Source organism: Myxocyprinus asiaticus, chromosome 25 (genome assembly GCF_019703515.2).
Source record: "Myxocyprinus asiaticus isolate MX2 ecotype Aquarium Trade chromosome 25, UBuf_Myxa_2, whole genome shotgun sequence".
Lineage (NCBI taxonomy): Eukaryota > Metazoa > Chordata > Actinopteri > Cypriniformes > Catostomidae > Myxocyprinus > Myxocyprinus asiaticus.
This window is the reverse complement of record NC_059368.1, coordinates 5,528,394-5,550,112: the sequence shown is the minus strand read 5'-3', so window position 1 is coordinate 5,550,112 and position 21,719 is coordinate 5,528,394. Positions and strand designations below refer to the sequence as shown.

Here is a 21,719-nt window from a genome sequence, read left to right as displayed (position 1 = left end):
TGTCATATAACCCAGAACATTCCTTTAAATTTGTAGTACATACTGTATATACTGTGTGTGTGTGTGTGTATATATATATATATATATAAATCATGACAGCACTATTCATCCTTTTTACAAATGCAAATCCTTTTTATATATACAGACATTCCTGATAGATTTATGCATTTCAGTTTCATTACAAAATTCCATCAAATTGAATTGAGTACTCTTTAAAAAAATAAAATGGAAAAAAATGTAATATATATATACAATTTCTTTTAGTTCAAAATTACTAAATTCAATTTGGTAGAAGTTTATGAAATTGGAATGCATAATTCTTAAAAATATCTGATAATCTGTTGAAAATTCATGTTTTTATTTCTGACAGTGAAGTTGCTGCTATAAAGGTGTATAAGGGCACCTGACTGTCAAACTGCTTGAATAAGAACAAATTTCAAACACTCTGGGAAAAGTAAATATAACAGTGTAATATAAAAAAGAAAATCCGTTATTGTGCACTATATTTCTGCATTGCTGAAGAAACTTGTGTAAAATGAAGTAAAATAACAGATTGAGTTGATTTAAAATGTTTAACTTTTATTGATTTAAAATTGAGTTAGTGGGATTTTACATATCGATCAGAATCACAAAACAGAACATTGACAGTTACTGGATTTTATACGTATTCTTTTATATGGCTTAGGATGTTTAGATGATATTACAACATAAGTCATATTCAGTCAATCTTATTAATCACGGGCCATATAGTTTTATTGTGTTCAGAAGTCTTAATTAAATTATCCTGTGTGTGAGAGAGAGAGTGTATGTCTTATAACTGTTATTATCATCGCCATGAACCACGTTTATCCATCTCTGTCTGATATTATTGAGAGTCTGGTAATCTGTAACTACACATGCTAAAAGAGTACATTTAGAGAGTTTAACAAAAAATAAAAAGTGTCATCAAAGAGAGCTGTGATTAACTGCCAACGGGGTTACTTGATAACATGTTTTGAGAGAGAATAACCACGAGATGGAGACATTGTCAAATATGCATTAACTCTAGAAGATCCTGTGACAGGGAGTTCACCTTTGAATTACTCACTTTAAAAATCATTGCTAAATGAGTAACAAGCGCATGCAAATGAGCTGCCTAATTTATTATTAAAGCAATATTTTATTTTACTATTTTTTATGTGTTGTTTGAAGATGCAGCTTTGTTGTTGGTTTTTCTTTCCGTGATTTAGTCCATATTTTGCATTTGTTATTAAATTACAATTCTGCTATCAATACAGGATCGCCTCTTTCTCAAGAGGTCTGTGGCTGCTGTGGGGGGAAATAAAGACAAATACCGTTTTAAATTGTGGCTTAGAGGTGTATGTTTATTTGTTTAGAATATTTAAAGGTATAATTCATAAAAAAATATGTTTCTATTGGGTCTGCACAATTATGACAAACATCATCAAAAAAATTTGATTAATTGCGCAGCCCTAATTTCTGTCATTATTTACTTTAAGGGGTTTCATACAACTGGACCCTGGGGGCGCATTACAGAAAGATCCTAACTTTTTGCTTCTGTAATATGAATTTGTGAAAAATCCTAACTTAACTGATCAGATCTTAAGTTAAGACTTAAGATAGGAAGTTTTCTGTAATAGGCCCCCATATGTTATATTATAATGGGAGTGTTCTAGTTTTGCTGCACAATTACTGATAGGCCTATGCACTCAACAAACATGTCTGCAATTGGTAACAGTGCTCAACCACTGAAAAAATGTAAATACAAAATTTGATTTCAACAGGAGTAGATCTAAATGGAATACTGTAATTGACACTTTTCATGACAAGTTAATTGCAGCAGACTTAATTGTAATCTAAATTATTTTATTTTATTTTCAATGAATTGCGCAGCCCTAATTTATGTCATTATTTACTTTGAGGTTTCATACAACTGGACCCTGGTCCCTAGATATGGATCAGATCTCTCCTTCAGTGTAAGTCTAATGGATTTGTTGTTGCCTGTTTTATCATCCAGAAAAATCTTTAACAAACCACTCAATTTGAGGTATCATTCATATCCGTAGCATAAACAGTGCGGGACGGGTTACGCAGAAATGTTTGCAGGATGAGTTAGGCATTTGTTCAAATTTAGGGTAATGCATAAAATGTAGGGCTGTCAATAAATTAAAATTTGCAATTGAATTAATGCCATCATATGCTGATTAATCAAATGACTCGTAATTATTTGCATCAGTGTTTGCCAGGAAAGGTCCCTAAATAAAAATAATCAAATATATAATGATTCATATATACTGTATATATATAGAGAGAGAGAGAGAGAGAGCTACTTATAAATGTAGTAATAAACATAATTATTCAGATAATTAAAATATTCATACTATTATTGTGGCACAGCAGTAAAGCATTGATTAGGCAAAACAAGTTGCATTAGTATGCAATACATTTTTATTTTTTATTTTTTTTATTTTCTCCCAATTTGGCATGCCCAATTCCCAATGTGCTCTAGGTCCTCTTGGTGGCGTAGTGACTCCCCTCAATCCAAGTGGCGGACGACGAATATCAGTTGCCTCTGCGTCTGAGACCGTCAATCCGCGCATTTTATCACGTGGCTTGTTGAGCGCCTTACCGCGGAGATGTAGCACATGTGGAGGCCCACACTATTCTCTGCGGCATCCCCACACAACTCACCACACGCCCCACCGAGAGCGAGAACCACACATTATAGCGACCGCGAGGAGGTAACCACATGTGACTCTACCCTCCCTAGCAACCGGGCCAATTTGGTTGCTTAGGAGACCTGGCTGGAGTCACTCAGCACACCCTGGATTCAAACTCGTGACTCCAGGGGTGGTAGTCAACGTCAATACTCGCTGAGCTACCCAGGCCCCCAAGATTGCAATATATTGTTAATCACATCATTGAATAAGCCTGTCATTGGCCTACAGTCCACAGAAATCAATTTTGCAACTGAATTCATCAATCTGTCTGAGATAGACATAATATATGGGCTTTTCTAAGGACACATCTTTGTGCATGCATCAGACGGATGCGTTGAGAGCATCTTACTTTGGATGCATCGCTATATAAACAGCGTTTTAAGGACGTTGTGTCAATTTAAATGTAGTTTGAAACTTAGAAAAACACACCTCGAGACTCCTGCATTCACAGTTGCTCTTTGTTCAGCTGTGTTTGAATGCAAAATGTGTCCTCATCTTGAGCTGTCTGCTGTGGTTTGTTGTCTGAAGAGCTGGAGTTGCACTTACTGTCCCCTGCTGAATAAGACTCGTAAAAACATGAAAGTAGTACTTGAAGCTTGAATTGCTCTGATGGTACTGTAGGAAAATTCCTTATCACAGTCAGGGGGAATGATTAATTGCATTTATTTTTTCACTCGTTATTTTTAATACACTGTAATTAATCGCACTGTATAAATGCGTTATATCGACACTTTTCAAAATGATTAAGAACTGTGCAAAGAATGAAAGCAACATAAACTCCCAGCAGAAAATCATCATTAAAATATTATTTATTAATATTGTCAAGGGGAGGGGGCAGGCTACATCTGTGCATATAAAAATCAGCAAGACTTGTTGTTTGCCAAGTTAGTTTCTTCCTCCTTCCAGAATGTTCTGGGCACAATGAAAACTGCTTACAGATCAAATGAAACTGGACTCTGTTGGAAATGCAAGTATTATATTTAAATCTGTTGGCTTTGTGTGTAAATTTACAGTGTATACAATTAGAGAAGGAAGAGTTTGCTTGCATGTCTCTCCAAAATAACATGAATGTTTCAGCAGTGAACCAAACTGATGACTGTCTGGAATTTTCCTGTCCAGAGAGATCTGTTTCTTTTCCCGTCTATGTGTTCATTTATGTGGCTGCAGCAGCTGTGGTTCTTCTGACCGTGTGTGGAAACCTGCTGGTCATCATCTCTGTTAGTCACTTCAAGCAGCTCCACACACCTGCTAATATCCTCATCCTCTCTTTGGCTGTGTCTGATTTCCTAATTGGAGTTTTTGTGATGCCATTTCATTTGATTTGGCTGATTGAGTCATGTTGGATCTCTGGACCAATTTTCTGCTCTATATTCAATTTTGTGACTTTTCAGGTGACTTGTGTTTCTGTTCACACTGTGGGTCTAATAGCAGTTGATCGTTTTTTTGCATTAAGTTATCCATTTGTATACTCTGAGAAAATCTCTCCCACTGTGATCTACATAGCAACTTTGTTTAACTGGATGTTTTCACTCATTTATAACTTCACTATTCTTTTTATTAATGGAAACTTCACTGATTTCATGTGTCCAGGAGAATGTCTTTATATCATAGATGAGGTGTCATCTCTCATTGATCTTCTGGTTGTGTTTCTTATTCCATGTACGCTTATTATTATATTATACACACATGTGTTTTTCATTGCTAAGAAACATGCAACTGCTATTAGAGCAGTTAAGGTTTATAACACAGAATCCTCTAAAAACAGATTCAGTGACTCCATGAAATCAGAACGTAAAGCTGCATTAGTGCTCGGCATTCTGGTCTTTGTCTTTCTCCTGTGCTTACTGCCATATTATATTTTTTCTTTAAACAATTATTTAAGAGATGACACATTTTATAGTGTTATCAACAATGTTTTGATTCTTTTTTACCTTAATTCCTCAATCAATCCACTTATTTATGCTTTGTTCTACCCTTGGTTTAAGAAAAGTTTCAAATTAATTGTATCTTTTAAAATATTTTACCCAGATTCCTCCCTGATAAATGTGCTCTCTGTAAGATCTTAATTAGGAACAATGTGAAATAAATGTATGTTTTGCTTGTTTAAACTAAATACTTTATAATTATTTTTTTCTCTTTCCTATTGACAATTGCCTATTTTCCCTTAAAAAGTTTGATACATTTTATCTTTAATTGCTAAAATTTATATTGTATGGAAAAAAAAAAAAAGAATGTACAGATTCTAATAATTGTAATTTGCATTTATTTTTTTTTATTTTATTTTTATTTTATTTTTGGGGGGGGGTTCTAACTTGTGAATGGCTTATTATTGTCTAATAAATGTATATTTATTGAGGTAAAGGATGAGTATTTTAGGTGGTCACCCTCATGTTGGAACAGGTCAGACAAGATGAAATGAGCATCCTATGCCCTACTCACTCTGAAGGGCAGAGACCCAAAGTGGGTACTCTAAAGAGAGCCAGGCATTACAGTCTCATGTGTGTCTTTTTGGAACACCCCACACAAAAGTATATACTGCCACTTTATCTTGAAGGGGAATGAAATAATATACCAGCAACTATTTATAGCTATTTAACTATTATAACTATTTATTTTTATTTTTGCGACAAATCAAACTTTTGCATTAAATATAGCCTATTTCCATTTATTTTATTTCAACTTGTGTAGGCTTACTTTCTATTCAGTTTCATTCTATGAAAAAAAAAATGCAATGAAAGTGAATGGTGACTGATGCTGTCAGTTTCTAATATTCTGCCTTACATCTCCTTTTGTAGTCCATGACAGAAAGTCATACAGGCTTGGACAGTGGCGGCTCCAGAACTTTTTAAGTGGGCTGGCCATAATGAGTCCACATATATTTTACCATGGTACAGTAATAGTATCAGAAAGTAACACCTTTGAAATATAGGCCTGCATACATACCATGGTACTGAATGATTCATGGTTCATCCAAACTTTGGTACTTTCATGCTATTGTTTTGAAAGTCTAGTTTTTTTATGAGAATATGTTTACCCGCACACATTACAGAGTCATCCTCAAACTGCGCACTCAGCTTAATGCATTGCTGGAAAACGATGGGATGTATTTGCAGCTTTTGTTTCAGTGGATTGTCTGTAAATATTCCATTTCATCCAGCGCTTCAGTTTGTTTGTTTTTATGTGTCCCATTAATGTTTTACCAAGTGAGAAAGCGCTCCAAACGATTCAGTACGTGTGTGATTGTGAGCCACCTGAATTATTTAGAATCAATTGCGATTCAGACCATTTTGCTGAGCAGTTTGATTGAAAGAACCGATTTAAAAGAGTGATTCGTTCACGAATCGGACATCGTGTTTGATTCTAAACAGCTGAGGGAAAATAGACAACACGCTTGTTTGTTGAAATACTGTCAGGGAAAAGGAATAATGTTGTAGCACGATAGAAAACCCTTGCCAAATTGGCTAGTAGTGAGTTGACGGCATTACACGCCAAGGTTTATTTTCACCCACATTTCCCTCAATTTGGGGGCCGCTGTCACTGGGTTTAGATTGGAACAACATTTTATAGAGCTGGTCATTATTACAAATACTAGTCCTATTCATACATTTCATACAAGCATACATTTCTATGAATGAATGCAATGTGAGGTGGCATACAATAGTTAATTTTCCAGCTCTTCTGGAAAAACAAAGAATGGTCATTTTGGTTAAAAATCTTGTGGACCCAACTAGGCCAATAAAAAGTTGCAAACAACATCCAGTTCAAGCAATCCAAATCTCCCAGCTGTATTTCATTCTCCCTTGATGCAGATGGCCTTGAAAACAACATTAAAAATAGAATTCACATCATTGGGAAAACAAGTCAAACAGATAAAAGTCAACACAGAATGAACCTCCGGGAGTGAATGTTGACTGTGTTACGCTGAGGATCAGTTCAGAGTAGATTCCACTGCTGAAGATACAATTAGTTTATGTGAATCCATGAATCTTGTCTTGAGAGATCTTTATCTCTAGTTATTGCACTTTATATGACAGAAGTCATCGAGAATAATACTCTTTTTTTGACGTCTCTTCCAAATATTTCACAATCTATGAATTTTATAGCAGTGAACCAAACTGATGACTGTCTGGAATTTTCCTGTCCAGAGAGATCTGTTTCTTTTCCCGTCTATGTGTTCATTTATGTGGCTGCAGCAGCTGTGGTTCTTCTGACCGTGTGTGGAAACCTGCTGGTCATCATCTCTGTTAGTCACTTCAAGCAGCTCCACACACCTGCTAATATCCTCATCCTCTCTTTGGCTGTGTCTGATTTCCTAGTTGGAGTTTTTGTATTGCCATTTAATTTGATTTCAATGACAGAATCATGTTGGATTTGGGGAAGGATTTCCTGTATCATCTTTTCTTTAGTCAGTTTTCAAGTAACTATGATGTCAATTTATACTGTGACCCTAATAGCTGTTGATCGTTTTTTGGCGTTAAATTATCCTTTTCTTTACTCAGAGAAAATCTCACCCACTGTGACTGGCATATTAACTTTGGTTAACTGGGTGTTTTCACTCCTTTATAACTTCACTATTATTTTTATTAATGGAAACATAAGTGTTTCAGTGATGTGTTCTGGACAGTGTTATGTTATCATAAGTGAAGTTTCATCCTTTATTGATCTGCTAGTTGTGTTTCTCATACCATGTACACTTATTATTATATTATACACACATGTGTTTTTCATTGCTAAGAAACATGCGATCGCTATAAGAGCTCTTCAAGTTCACAACAACACCGAATCCTCTAAAAACAGAATGAGTGACTCCATGAAATCAGAACGTAAAGCTGCATTAGTGCTCTGCATTCTGGTGTCTGTCTTTCTGATGTGTTTACTGCCGTATTATATTTATTCTTTGATAATTCAGTTCACAAATGCTGACTTGTTATATGCTAAAGATGTTACTATAATGATATTTCTTCTGAACTCCTCCATTAATCCTATAATTTATGCTTTATTCTATCCCTGGTTTCAGAGATGTCTAAAATTAATTGTCACTTTTAAAGTGTTTTACAAAGACTCTTCTCTGATAAATGTCCTGTAAGTTCTTACATTGTTAATTTTACCTGTTGTTTTATTTCACATATGTACTCTGTCTGGTCTAATACATCTCTCCACATTAATGTACTTTCTTCATTTTAAACACGATCAAACTAAATTTAATAAACAGTATTGTGTTATAATGCTTGAATTATTTTTAAATTCATGATATTAAGTTAAAACCTAAATTGATTTGTTGTTTTTTTTAAAGTATGAGTTTAAAGTGTTTCAAGGCTTCACAAAAACTAATAAGTTGTAGAGCATGCAATGATCATTGGTTTTATTCCCAGAGAACACACATATATTGGTGTATATAGACTCACCTTAAATGCACAGTAAGTTGCTTTGTATGTAATCAGTCTTTTAATCAGTATATCTTCTCTTATTTAGATGTAGACCCAAGCACAGCAATTATTTTCAATAACTGATTGGATTAATGTAATGCACTAGTCATGACATCCTCTACACCAGGGATGTGAACAAAACATCACCTTATGCGGGCCAGTTTTGCTTTTGCTTTTTTGTTTTTTTCAAGAATCAAATTTATGCAGCTTTAATAAAAAAGGGAGCACATTATTTGCTAATAAAATTGTGAAGTTTACTAGTGAAATTGCGTACTGCATGTATTTTGTTTAGCTTATACATATTTTATATTTACATGCAAAACTGATAATTAGGGAGAAAGCCTAACCTCTCAAGGCTCTTAATAACTTTAATCAGTTTTAATAAACCATCTGAAACCAAATATTGCACAAAGTGTGATGCATATCACATCGTCTTCATTGTTGGTACACAACCACTTAATTAAGGGTTAAAACTAATGCATTTTTTTTTTTCTTTTTACATTTCCACACTGATTCTTTTGTATTAATCTTTTAAACTGTAAAGAAAATAAAATGATGCATACACACAGTATATTTTATGTATGGACTAAACCCTGTCACTGATCTGTGCTTTGCTATACACTGGAGAAAAAAACAACCTATAGAATTTACCCTTAAAAATTGAGGCAGCAATTTGCACTCACTTGCTTTGAGTACATTTTTGCTACGTTTATTTTTATGTTGATATTATGTTGAAAACCTGAACTGCCAATATAATACAATTGAAGAGACATGCACTATAGTGAATTGTACACCTTTATACATTTATTGAATATATTCCAGACAGTATTGGAAAAGCTCCTAACTCCTTTCCTGAAAGTAATCAACAAGGTATCTCAAAGCATCCCTTCTGCTCTCAACATTGCTGACCTGTAAGGAGATCAATTGAACAATGAGCTTTAAAGGTGCATTCAGTATTTTTTTTTCCTCATTTAAAAAGTTTTACTTCTAAAGAAATGAATAGTAATATTGAAACATATGTATAAAATCATAACCACTCATGTGAGATGAAGAGTTCAGTCATATCAGTAACCTTATAAAATCTCTTTTATTCTACATGGGGCGGGGGCGCCCTCATGGGGGCAGCCATGTTAGGATCACATGACCAGCTGTATACTACTCGCTTAATCTCAATAACTGCCCTGTTATTGGACACTTTCATTCATGAATTAAATTATCCTGGCCCGATGTTTGTGAGTTCATGTACTGATTTGGATGGGACTAAGTAAGGGGTATGAACAATTATAGAACGTGACTTTTAAAAAAAAATAATTATAGGCTACATGTAGTTTTGGAGTGCTCGTGCCACTAAGTGATTTGTTTTAGGGGCAAAGTCAAAAATTTAGTGGCAGAGTTCAGTCAGAGTTCAGTTTTTAAAGACATTTCATGATACATTATGCAGAAGCCGGCATTATGAATTACTTCATAATTCAGAAACAAATGATATAATTGACAAAGATATGATATACCTGACAAAGGACATTAGACACCTTTTTTGATCAACATGTTTCACATTTTTTTATTTTTTTTTTTTTTAGTTAACCAACAAAACGAGTCATGACTGTGATCACCTTTATGAAAATACATTGATAACACTTTATACTTTCATTAGTCATTAACAAACATTATAGAATTCTTAACAGATTAGTCATGAACATTCATTGAAATGTATTTTAAGTTTTAACGAATAATCTGTTCAGCAATATAGGCTGGTGAAATAGCCTAATGCTTGTAAATGTTTTTCATGAAAGTAAAAAACGTTAGCAATGTGTTTTCTATGATGCTCACATAAATCGTTTTTTTGCACATGTATACGACATGTAATTGTTTTCTTATGTAAACGCAGTTCACGGACATTATGTCTTTTAACCGTTTCGCCGGTCTCATTGTTTTTTATCAACGTCTGGTGCCTGAGCGTAGGCCTACTTTAAAAAGGATTTTCCATTAGGATACATTAATTAGGGAGTTTTTATTCTGATGGTGCTATGTAAGATCATAAGTTCAGGTGTCAGATGTCACAACAGGAAAACAGAAAATACTAATACAATTATACTAAATATTCAGTAGTTCGCAAGTGAATGTAATCCTGCTTAGAGGATAGTGTAAAAGTTGTCCTGAGCGAAGGGCTCGAGGCTCAAGGCTTGACCGGAACACAAATGATGCCAGAAAATGGGACAGCAAGCTGTTGTCTAAGGAGCCTTGTATTTGAGACGAGATGAAGTATTTAACAGTGCCTCTTGTACCCCACAAAAAGAGCATGAAACGATTAAATGAATTTGAGGGAGGGGGAGGCGCTTGCTGAGCCCTGTGAGAGGTGGGCAGAGGTGCCAAAGTGTGATAGAACGAGCGGGGGCCGCTAGTGGAGGCAGCCTCACACTAGGGTCCACTCCCGAGTGGATAGGAAACTGGGAGGTGTAGAATAGGTAGAGATGGAGAATGAAAATAGGTGGAAGCACTGAAGAGACAGTGGCGGTTGCGGCCGCATGGAAATGAGCTCTGCGAGAGCTGAAAAGTACTGGAGTGATAAAGGGGGATGGGTCTGGACTGGGGTTCTCCAGCGGCGGCACCTTCACGTGGGAATCCGCTCTAGTGGCCCATTGATAGGAAGGGGTAGAGGGATGGATGTTGGCAGAGAGAATAGGTTGCGTCTGGAACATATGTGAAGCAATGTCAGGATACATGCTTGCATGGGCATTTGTGACATGAATGGGCTGAATCCTCGGGCATGGGAATCCATGACGTTCAATGGGAGAGCAAACGATTCATGTGAGAATGTTTATGCTGGATTTTACAGAGTTCGAGTGCGGACTCACACGGCGTTTAACACGAAGACCCCATGTTTTCGTGTGAAAAGTTTATGCTGCGAATAAGCAAGAACTCACCCTGTGGTACAAATGGGTTGAGCACGGCATTTGATGTGAGGATGTTTGGTAGGCTATTTTCGAAATAAATTGATTGATGCAGAGATGCAGGCTGATGGTGAACTGTTTAGGGAAGACCTGAAACAGCCCGATTGTTGTCAGATGCTAGGTGGGTGATGGTTTGTTTGGTATGAGTGGCATAATATGGGTTACAGAGCCATGGAGGCTGACACGCATGGTCTGAAAGACATGCCAGCGTTTGCGCTGTTTGCCGTGTAGTGCGAATTTGTCATATGGCCCCAAAGATGCAACAGTTGCAGCACTTGGACAGTGCATTGCACTGTTTGCGGTGCAGTGGGAGGTTTGATCACACAGCCCGAAACATGCCGCAATTGCGGCGCTTGGACAGCATGTGTGCTGTTTGCAATGTAGTGAGAGTTTGTTGCATGGTCCGAAAGACGCCGCAGTTGTGGTGCTTGGACAGTGCATTGCACTTTTTGCAGTGTAGTGGGAGGTTTAGTCGCACGGCCCGAAAGACGCCACAGTTTCGGCACCTGGACAGCACATTTGTGCTGCTTAGGGATGTGTTGAGCCAATGGAAAACATGGTAATGTGGTGAAAGAACGCAATTGTTTGCTAGATTAAATGTCGGGAACATATGTGAAATGATATCAAGAAACTTGCTTGCGTGTGCATACGAACAGCGTTATTAGAGTTGGTTTGTCATGAAAATGGAAGGCACCTGAAACTGAGTGCCCAGATGAATACCGTAGTTTGATGTTTGTTAACTTAAGCGTATGGTTTGGAGCTTTGTCGAATGTTTTCCAATGTAATGTGAGTCATTTCATTACTTTGTATTATTGGCACGGGGTGATTCGTCTCATTTGACGAAGACGTATGAAATCATAAGAGTTTGTGCCTGAGTTGGATTTAATAAATACTATAAGAGCACAGTGTACAGTAGTGTGGTGAATAAAATGATTTGTTTATATTGATGACTTGTAATAAATTCTACAGAAAAGCTGAAATTTTGGAGTATAAAGCAAGGTGCCAAGCTAAGTCATTCGGCATTGATTTAAACCTGTTACTTTAAAATAGACAGATTATTGAACGCTTTTAAAATCACGCAGCAATTAAGTTGTATGGTCAAGCTTGTATATAAAAGTTTGTAATCCAATGATTCGGGCAAAAGTAAAATTATTTTACCTGCTTGAAGCGTTTGTTCTGATGGGAGGAGGGAAAGTCATGTTATAGTGTAGAGCTGAGTGGAAGTTTGTAGCAGCGCTTGCTTCGTGTTATTTGGGCTGAGCTCGAATGCTGAGAGGAGGCAAGGCGAGTTTGCGGAATGATTATGAATGAGTGATCTGCCTTTTGCGGAGCCGAATTCGGTTCGTGTCAGCTCGGACAGAGGCTGTGTATAACTGCAGTGTGCTGTGAAATGGTCAGAGCAAGTGCTGCGCGGCAGCGAGCCCCCGCTAAAATGTCTGCATTGGTTTAAAAAGAAGTTGTAATTAGAGTATCGGTTGATTGGAGGGAGTTCGCTGTTGCATGATTGCCCCTGTGTTCCGAATGGGATAAATCACACTCCAAAGGGCACTTTGAAGGGAGAATGATCGTGATATTCATGTAAGAAGTTGACAAACAGAAATGCTGAATGGATCACAACCTAAACGAGCTGTGCGGTGAGGTAAAGAGGCTGACAGGAATCACCTGTGTGGGAGGACCAGATTGAAATGCTGGGGAGCATTGGTATGGTGATTGAATTAAATAGTTAATCTTTTGTTTCCCTCGTGTTTAAATTAAGCTGTAATAGGGCTCAGGTGGAATGAAGCCGGAGCAGCACCCATTCACGGAGTCCGGCTTATGGATGCTCCGGATGGAAAGTTTAGATAAGAGAACATATGAGCTGTCGTAGAGAGCTGTTTGACATGTATACAGAACCGAAGCAGCCAGTTTGCAGAAACAGCTTCACGCAGTCGGCCACTCCTGGTGGGAAATTTAGATAGGACAACATATAAGCAATCATAGAGAGCTTTTTGATATGTATACAGAGCCGAAGCAGACAGTTTGCGGAAACAACTTCACGCTATAAACTGCTTCGGCGAATGTAGTATAGAAAGAAAGACAGAGTAAAAATATAACATTTAACATAGTAGCGGTCAATACTGCAAAAAGACCCCACATTGTTCTAGATACATGAGGAGGTACAGGATGGCAACAACAACTGCCCGAGTTACACCAGGAATGCACAATCCCTCCATCAGTGTTCAGACTGTCCGCAATAGGCTGAGAGAGGCTGGACTGAGGGCTTGTAGGCCTGTTGTAAGGCAGGCCTTTACCAGATATCACCGGCAACAACGTCGCCTATGGGCACAAACCCACCTTCGCTGGACCAGACAGGACTGGCAAAAAGTGCTCTTCACAATTGTTTGTCTCACCAGGGGTGATGGTTGGACTCGCGTTTATCATCGAAGGAATGAGCGTTACACTGAGGCCTGTACTCTGGAGCGGGATCAATTTGGAGGTGGAGGGTCCGACATGGTCAGGGGCGGTGTGTCACAGCATCATCGGACTGAGCTTGTTGTCATTGCAGGCAATCTCAATGCTGTGCGTTACAGGGAAGACATCCTCCTCCCTCATGTGGTACCCTTCCTGCAGGCTCATCCTGACATGACCCTCCAGCATGACAATGCCACCAGCCATACTGCTCGTTCTGTGCGTGATTTCCTGCAAGACAGGAATGTCAGTGTTCTGCCATAGCCAGCGAAGAGCCCGGATCTCAATCCCATTGAGCACGTCTGGCACCTGTTGGATCAGAGGGTGAGGGTTAGGGCCATTCCCCCCAGAAATGTCCGGGAACTTGCAAGTGCCTTAATGGAAGAGTGGGGTAACATCTCACAGCAAGAACTGGCAAATCTGGTGCAGTCCATGAGGAGGAGATGCACTGCAGTACTTAATGCAGCTGGTGGCCACACCAGATACTGACTGTTACTTTTGATTTTGACCACCCAAATAATTCCTCAAGGGGGTTAAAGCTACATTATGTAACTTTTAGCCTAGCAGTTGAAGCATAAAACTGCAAGTTACTTGCAGAGGAACACTTTACAGTTGTGATTCAGCACTGCTCTTTTGGTGGATGAATCTCATGGTTTGAGGGAGGACTCAGAGATTACTTGCAGAGCAGAGTCATGATAAGCCATTTTTAAATTGATATAATGTTATTCGCTTAAACATATATAACTGATATTACTTAATTAGAGGAAGATAAACAACACTCTTAATTATATTTTATTATTATTATTAAAGTGTTTTATCTACTACACAATACACATTAATGTTTGTATTGTACTACACATCAATTTAGGAGGTGAAACTTGTGAAATAGCTGATATAAGTTCAATTGAAGACACTATATTTTAATATTACAATCTACAGCCTCAGTGGAGAATATGAGTGAACCGTAATATTACAATCATAGGCCTATGCACTACAAACAGTAACACTGTAATGTACAAATGCAAAATGAGGATTAAATAATGATGAAATACTTTATTGAACATGAAAATAATTCACTAAAATATGCAATATCACAATTACTATAAAATGTTTAATTGCTTATTTGGAAGTAAAGTTATAACAGAGAGTTGGTTACACACTAAACAAATGAATATACAGTACTGTGCTATGAAATCGGTACATTATAAACAACTTGAGATGAGCATACATTCATGGGGATCAATTTAAAGGGGGAAAAAATGGCAAGTATACTCTGATTTATTGCTCCAAAGATACCTTATTGGCTTACACTTGCTTGCAACGTTTTTAGATTATTAGTTCTTCGTCAAGCAAAACATTTCTAACAAAAAAATCTTAGTGTTGCTTTAAGGAATGGAGAATATGGTGAAAGGTAAAGACACATCATACTGTAGCATGGACTCCAAACCACTCCGTGACTGCACGGGAGTGGTGAAATGCCACATTGTCCCATATAATCACACATGTTGGCACATTTCTCCTCATCTCGTCTCCTTCTTCTGCTTGCACAAGCCTTCCATAGAGGTCATCCAGAAAAGAGATGAGCCTCTCTGAATGGCCCAATTACAGATTTGTGTAACTGCAATCCATTAGCAGTTATTGCTGCCACCCCCTGGCCTGGGATATCCACTGTTGCTCTTCTTCCAATCACATTCTTTCCTCATCTATGTGTTTTGGCCAAGTTGAAACCAGCCTCATCCACAAAAATCATTATGTGGGGTGTTGTATTGGCTTCAATTTCCACGAATCTCTAAAGTACAGGAACCGTACAAGACAAAACTGTCTATTCTGTGTTTTATTCCAAAACATTTGGTTGTGTGTGCTATATTTGGTTATGTTCTAAAGCAGCACACTATTGTACAGACATCTTACCTGGACATATTGGTATTTAAGTTCTTTAACACGATCAGAATTCCTCGCAAAATGCACTCAAAATTCCACATGTCAACAGAAGCATTGCGTGTGCATGCATGTGTGGAAAGTAAAAATTTTGGTGCTGTGACCTGGCTGTGACAGGTCATATTTTTTTTTTCACCACTTTCACACAATTTTTTGCAGTTCATTTAAATACTATGACTTTTGCGTGTGTGTGTGTGTGTGTGTGTGTGTGTGTGTGTGTGTGTGTGTGTGTGTGTGTGTGGTCATTTTGGTTTAAAATCCTGTGGGGCCCAACTAGGCCAATAAAAAGTTGCAAACAACATCCAGTTCAAGCAATCCAAATCTCCCAGCTGTATTTCATTCTCCCTTGATGCAGATGGCCTTGAAAACAACATTAAAAATAGAATTCACATCATTGGGAAAACAAGTCAAACAGATAAAAGTCAACACAGAATGAACCTCCAGGAGTGAATGTTGATTGTGTTACGCTGAGGATCAGTTCAGAGTAGATTCTACTGCTGAAGATACAATTAGTTTATGTGAATCCATGAATCTTGTCTTGAGAGATCTTTATCTCTGGTTATTGCACTTTATATGACAGAAGTCATCGAGAATAATACTCTTTTTTTGACGTCTCTTCCAAATATTTCACAATCTATGAATTTTACAGCAGTGAACCAAACTGATGACTGTCTGGAATTTTCCTGTCCAGAGAGATCTGTTTCTTTTCCTGTCTATGTGTTCATTTATGTGGCTGCAGCAGCTGTGGTTCTTCTGACCGTGTGTGGAAACCTGCTGGTCATCATCTCTGTTAGTCACTTCAAGCAGCTCCACACACCTGCTAATATCCTCATCCTCTCTTTGGCTGTGTCTGATTCCCTAGTTGGAATTTCTGTGATGCCATTTCATTTGATTTGGCTGATTGAGTCATGTTGGATCTCTGGACCAATTTTTTGCTCTATATTCCATTTTGTAACTTTTCAGGTGACTTGTGTTTCTGTTCACACTGTGGGTCTAATAGCAGTTGATCGTTTTTTTGCATTAAGTTATCCATTTGTATACTCTGAGAAAATCTCTCCCACTGTGATCTACATAGCAACTTTGTTTAACTGGATGTTTTCACTCATTTATAACTTCACTATTCTTTTTATTAATGGAAACTTCACTGATTTAATGTGTCCAGGAGAATGTCGTTATATCATAGATGAGGTGTCATCTCTCATTGATCTCCTGGTTGTGTTTCTTATTCCATGTACGCTTATTATTATATTATACACACATGTGTTTTTCATTGCTAAGAAACATGCAATCGCTATAAGAGCTCTTCAAGTTCACAACAACACCGAACCCTTTAAAAATCTAATGAGTGACTCCATGAAATCAGAACGTAAAGCTGCATTAGTGCTCTGCATTCTGGTGTCTGCCTTTCTGATGTGTTTACTGCCGTATTATATTTATTCTTTGATAATTCAGTTCACAAATGCTGACTTGTTATATGCTAAAGATGTTACTATAATGATATTTCTTCTGAACTCCTCCATTAATCCTATAATTTATGCTTTATTCTATCCCTGGTTTCAGAGATGTCTAAAATTAATTGTCACTTTTAAAGTGTTTTACAAAGACTCTTCTCTGATAAATGTCCTGTAAGTTCTTACATTGTTAATTTTACCTGTTGTTTTATTTCACATATGTACTCTGTCTGGTCTAATGCATCTCTCCACATCAATGTCTTCATATTAAACATGATCAAATTGTATTTAAGAAAACAGCATTGTGTTATAATGTTTGAATGATTTTTAATGCTATGATGTAAAGGTAAAACCTAACTGGATAAAAGTATGAGTTTAGAGTGTTTCAAGGCCTCAAGAAACCTCATAAGTTGTAGAGCATGCAATGATCATTGGTTTTATTCCCAGAGAACACACATATATTGGTGTATATAGACTCACCTTAAATGCACAGTAAGTTGCTTTGGATGTAATAAATCTATTATAATCTATTAAACCTCTGTGTAATGAGAGTGCATGAATAACACGTTTTTCTGTAGCCAACAAAGTCAAGAATCAACTTATGCATCTTTTATAGCCAACATTGCAGTAAACACAAGGGAGCACATAATTTAATAAACTAATAAAATTGTGACGTTTACAAGTAAAATTGCATATTGCAATTTTTTTTTTTTTTTAGCTTATACATTTGACATATTTTATATTTACATACAAAACTGGTAATTAGGGAGAAAGCCTAACCTCTCATGGCTCTTGATAACTTTAATCAATAAACCATCTGAAACCAAACATTACAGAAAGTGTGATACATATCATCTTCATTATTAGCACACAATCACTTACTTAATGGTTAATGAATTATTACATTTTTCAAGCTGATTTTCAATATTAATCTGTTAAAACTGTAGAAAGACAAATGAAATGATGCATACATATACATACATATTTTATATACTGTATCAACTAAAGCCTGTCATTGACCTGTGCTTTCCTATATAGAGTAATGTTTTGAATCCAGTCAAACATCTGGTTAACAATACAAAGAATAAAAGGATCACAGAAGTATACTTAAGATACAGCATATTATTTATTGTGTAATATATTAAAATAGCCTATAACACAATATATTATACACATTCTTTTATAGTATACTGTAAATATACTTTGATCTATATTTGACTGTTTGACTCCTGACCCATGGGCTGAAGTCATGTTACCCTCTTGCGTTCGAGTGACATGTTCCTGTGTTTCTGTAGTGTGGTCACGGTTCTTGAATCTTGAACAGTGTTTTTCTTTGACAAAGTCATTGACTTTCTAACTAGGCTTTTGCCCCGAAGCAGTTTGTGTTACATTAAACATCAAACAAGAGTATAAGAGCATAAGATGTTCTTGAATGATATCAAACATTTTAATATGGAGAAAGACCTATAATGTAATGTATGTAATATTGCCTATGTTGGTAGGATCATTTTAACAATAAATCCATGTCTTTACAATACCATTATAATAATTTTATAAAACTATGTGATACAAGCATATTATATAAATGTATGTAATATAATGCAAAATAGAAATCTAAATGAGAATATTATATATATATATATATATATATATATATATATATATATATATATATATATATAATATTTTGAGCAAAACGGGGCAGAACTGGCCAGAGACAACCCAGCGCCCCACGTCAACAAAGCCAAAACTCCACCTGTACCTCCAGCAGAGGGCGCCGTCTCTGCATCAGCATGGTGGCAGCCGATGAAAAGAAATACAAGAGGAACTGCAGCTTCACCAATGAAGCGAGCAGATTGTTTTCAGCGGTCTCATGTGCAATAAATATTGTTCTCCTCCAGAGGGCGCTTGGCGGCTCAGAAGGCCGAATCCTCCATTGAGACGCATTTAATTCTAAGTACGCTTTTTGTCTTATTGGAGACGTTTGTATACTAAAAGTAATCGTTAAATCATTTCAAGCTTTAGAAACTGGCATAAAAATGTAAATCCGGCCCAACCATCTCCTGTAAAATATTTCAATAAAATGCCTTACCCAGTGATCACAAACAATTATAATCATTGGTCCACCCCTGTCTAAGTAGCTGAAGCACGGACATCTCCAAAATGTGTCCGGAATTCAAAAAGAGGGCGTGGTAACTCCAGAATGGGCGGGGTTACTCCAGAAGGGGGTAGGGCCAACTACAAAAAGGGGCGATATTTCCACTCACGGTTAGGTTAGTTTGTAATGAAAATAACATAGACAGTGGCGTAACCTCTCTTCCAAGGGGGGGGGCCTCCAATGTTAGCAAAACAAAGCAAAACACAGCGATTCACTGGCGAGGATACCAGGCTGTACTTTTTGAATGGATATCTATGGAGGAGATGCTTCAGTACACTGAATAAAATGCTTTTGCGAGGAAACTGCTCATCACATAATAAACTGACCCCCTGTCCACTTTATCTTCAACTTGTTTTACACTAAGCAATCCTTTTGTAGTAAACTTTGTGTGGAGATTACTATGAGAAAAGTCAGTTTACGGCTCAACCCATTCATTTGTATGGTACCCACAAACTGTGATTTAATGTTCTAACACTCTGAACTCAGTTCATTAACATCAGGGCTATATAAAGAAGACCCACATGATCCAAGTTGACTGTTATGCTCTCTCCTATGGAAAAGCCATGGAGGTTGATCTCAGCATAAATAATCTCTGGCGTAACTACAGCCAGTAGAGGGAGGGCAGCAAACCTGAGGCCTGGTCAGATTGATCTCACAGTGAAATAGGAAACAGTTGGTTGACTTTTCTTAAGCTAAAATCGGTCTGTGCTTCCCGAAATGTGAAACACTGCCCCCAGTGGACAAATCAGTAAGTGTCGTTGGTCGTTTGGGCACGCGAGGTCCATTTTCCGCACATGTCCACAGAGGGGCGCCAAAAGTGAGTTGAGAAGCGAGTTGTTTTCAGCTGTTCAGGCTGTAATATAGTAAAGAGGAATGCATATTTTAAGAACTGTATCCCCCAATATAACTCCCAAACTTAAACATCAGTGTAGTAAAAATGTAATGTTAGAGGGAAAAATAAAACCTCTGAATTGCACTCATTACTAATTATGAGAACGAACGTGATAACTTTCTGGCTTCAACGTGGGATATGACCCCGGAAAACACATAGGAGCCGATGCAAACATGTCTGATAGGAGATGGTGCTTGTCGGTGAGCCTGCAGAATGCGGTCAATCCTAGGGTACTACCACACTCGCAAAAAATATGCCGACTTCCTGCGTGACCATGTTGTATGGAAGGGGGCCTGCGATGGCCCCTAAAAAGGCAACGATTAAAGGTTAGGATAAGGTTAAGGGTTACCCTAAAAATGGTAGGGGTTAGGTTAGAGGCTCTGTATATTTTTGCTGGCGGTTTTTGAAGCTTGGCCTGAAGCTATAATTTTATAGTCTGTTTTAGATTTTTTCATCTGGGAAGCATCACAATCTAATTAACATCTGCTAAACATCTTAAGTATATCAGATTTACAAACATTCTAAATCCTAAACATCTCAAAGATATCTGCTAAAGGTCTTACTGACAACCGAGACATACTTATTGACATACGTCTTATAGATGTATTGCAGATCAGCAAACAACGTAAAAAATAAATCTTCCAAATGTAAAAACACACATCAAATAGACGTCTGGGTGATGTACGTGTGCTATCAGGGTATCCCTCTTTCCCGGTCCCACTGAGAAATGTAATTTACCAAGGAACCCCTTTGCCTTTGTATTCGCATCATGCGTGATGAGTAGCATGAAATGAAAATAACATGGGCATGATTTTTTTTTTTTCTTTTACGATATATAAAGTGAATATTTTTGGTGCTGTGACAGGTCATAATTTTTTCACCACTTTAATCACATCTATTTTTGAAGTTCACTTAAATAGTCTAAACTGTTTTGTAAACTTGAACAGTCCAAAACATTTTTTCCCCATGTAGTCTCTCAGTTAAAGGGTTAGTTCACCCAAAAATTTAATTTCTCTCATCATTTACTCACCCTCATGATATACCAGGTGTGTATGACTTTCTTTCTTCAGCAGAACACATTTGAAGAAAAATATCTTAGCTCAGAAGGTCCTTAAAATGCACGTGGATGGTGATCTGACTTTTGAAGCTCCAAAAAGAGCAGACAGTCAGAATAAACGTCATCCATACGACTCCAGTGGTTAAATTAATGTCTTCTAACGGCACACGATTGCTTTTGGTGTGAAAAGATCAATATTAAAGTACTTTTTAACTCTAAATCATCGCTTCCATTCAGCAGCAGTATGCGCATGTGACATAATCGCGTTGGCAAGTGAGACACGTGAGAACTGACGCACGTGCGACACACCCAGAAGAGCAGCGCTGTTTACAACCGAGCAGAAGGAATGCTGTACAAAAGCTTAGTTGGTTTTGGTTTAGATCTGAATTTGTATTCGTTTCTTTACTCACAATGGTGAGTTTGTGTGCTTATCCTGGATGTCTCAACCAAGAAAAGAACATGAGATTACGTCCATAACATGCCAACACGAATACGTCATAAGAGAGACCGTGTGAACTCAGCGCTCTCGTGAAGCTTAACGGAAGCTTAATAAGTATTTAATTGCACCAAAAATGATCGTATCACTTTAGAAGACATTAATTTAACCACTGGAGTCGTATGGATGACGTTTATTCTGACTGTCTGTTCTTTTTGGAACTTCAAAAGTCGGATCACCATCCA

General features: G+C 37.3%; 3 protein-coding genes across 3 annotated transcripts; all 3 read left to right on the top strand.

The window, feature by feature from the left end:
• Positions 1–223: 223 nt before the first annotated feature.
• Positions 224–5,289, top strand: LOC127415673 (trace amine-associated receptor 13c-like). The gene has a single exon (XM_051654487.1). The coding sequence runs from the start codon at positions 3,686–3,688 to the stop codon at positions 4,784–4,786; it is 1,101 nt and encodes a 366-aa protein (XP_051510447.1). The 5' UTR covers positions 224–3,685; the 3' UTR covers positions 4,787–5,289.
• Positions 5,290–5,545: 256 nt separating this feature from the next.
• LOC127415680 (trace amine-associated receptor 13c-like) lies at positions 5,546–7,857 on the top strand. The gene has a single exon (XM_051654499.1). It carries the CDS (start codon positions 6,748–6,750, stop codon positions 7,804–7,806), a length of 1,059 nt encoding a protein of 352 aa, XP_051510459.1. The 5' UTR covers positions 5,546–6,747; the 3' UTR covers positions 7,807–7,857.
• Positions 7,858–16,116: 8,259 nt separating this feature from the next.
• Positions 16,117–17,109, top strand: LOC127415685 (trace amine-associated receptor 13c-like). The gene has a single exon (XM_051654504.1). The coding sequence runs from the start codon at positions 16,117–16,119 to the stop codon at positions 17,107–17,109; it is 993 nt and encodes a 330-aa protein (XP_051510464.1).
• Positions 17,110–21,719: the final 4,610 nt, after the last annotated feature.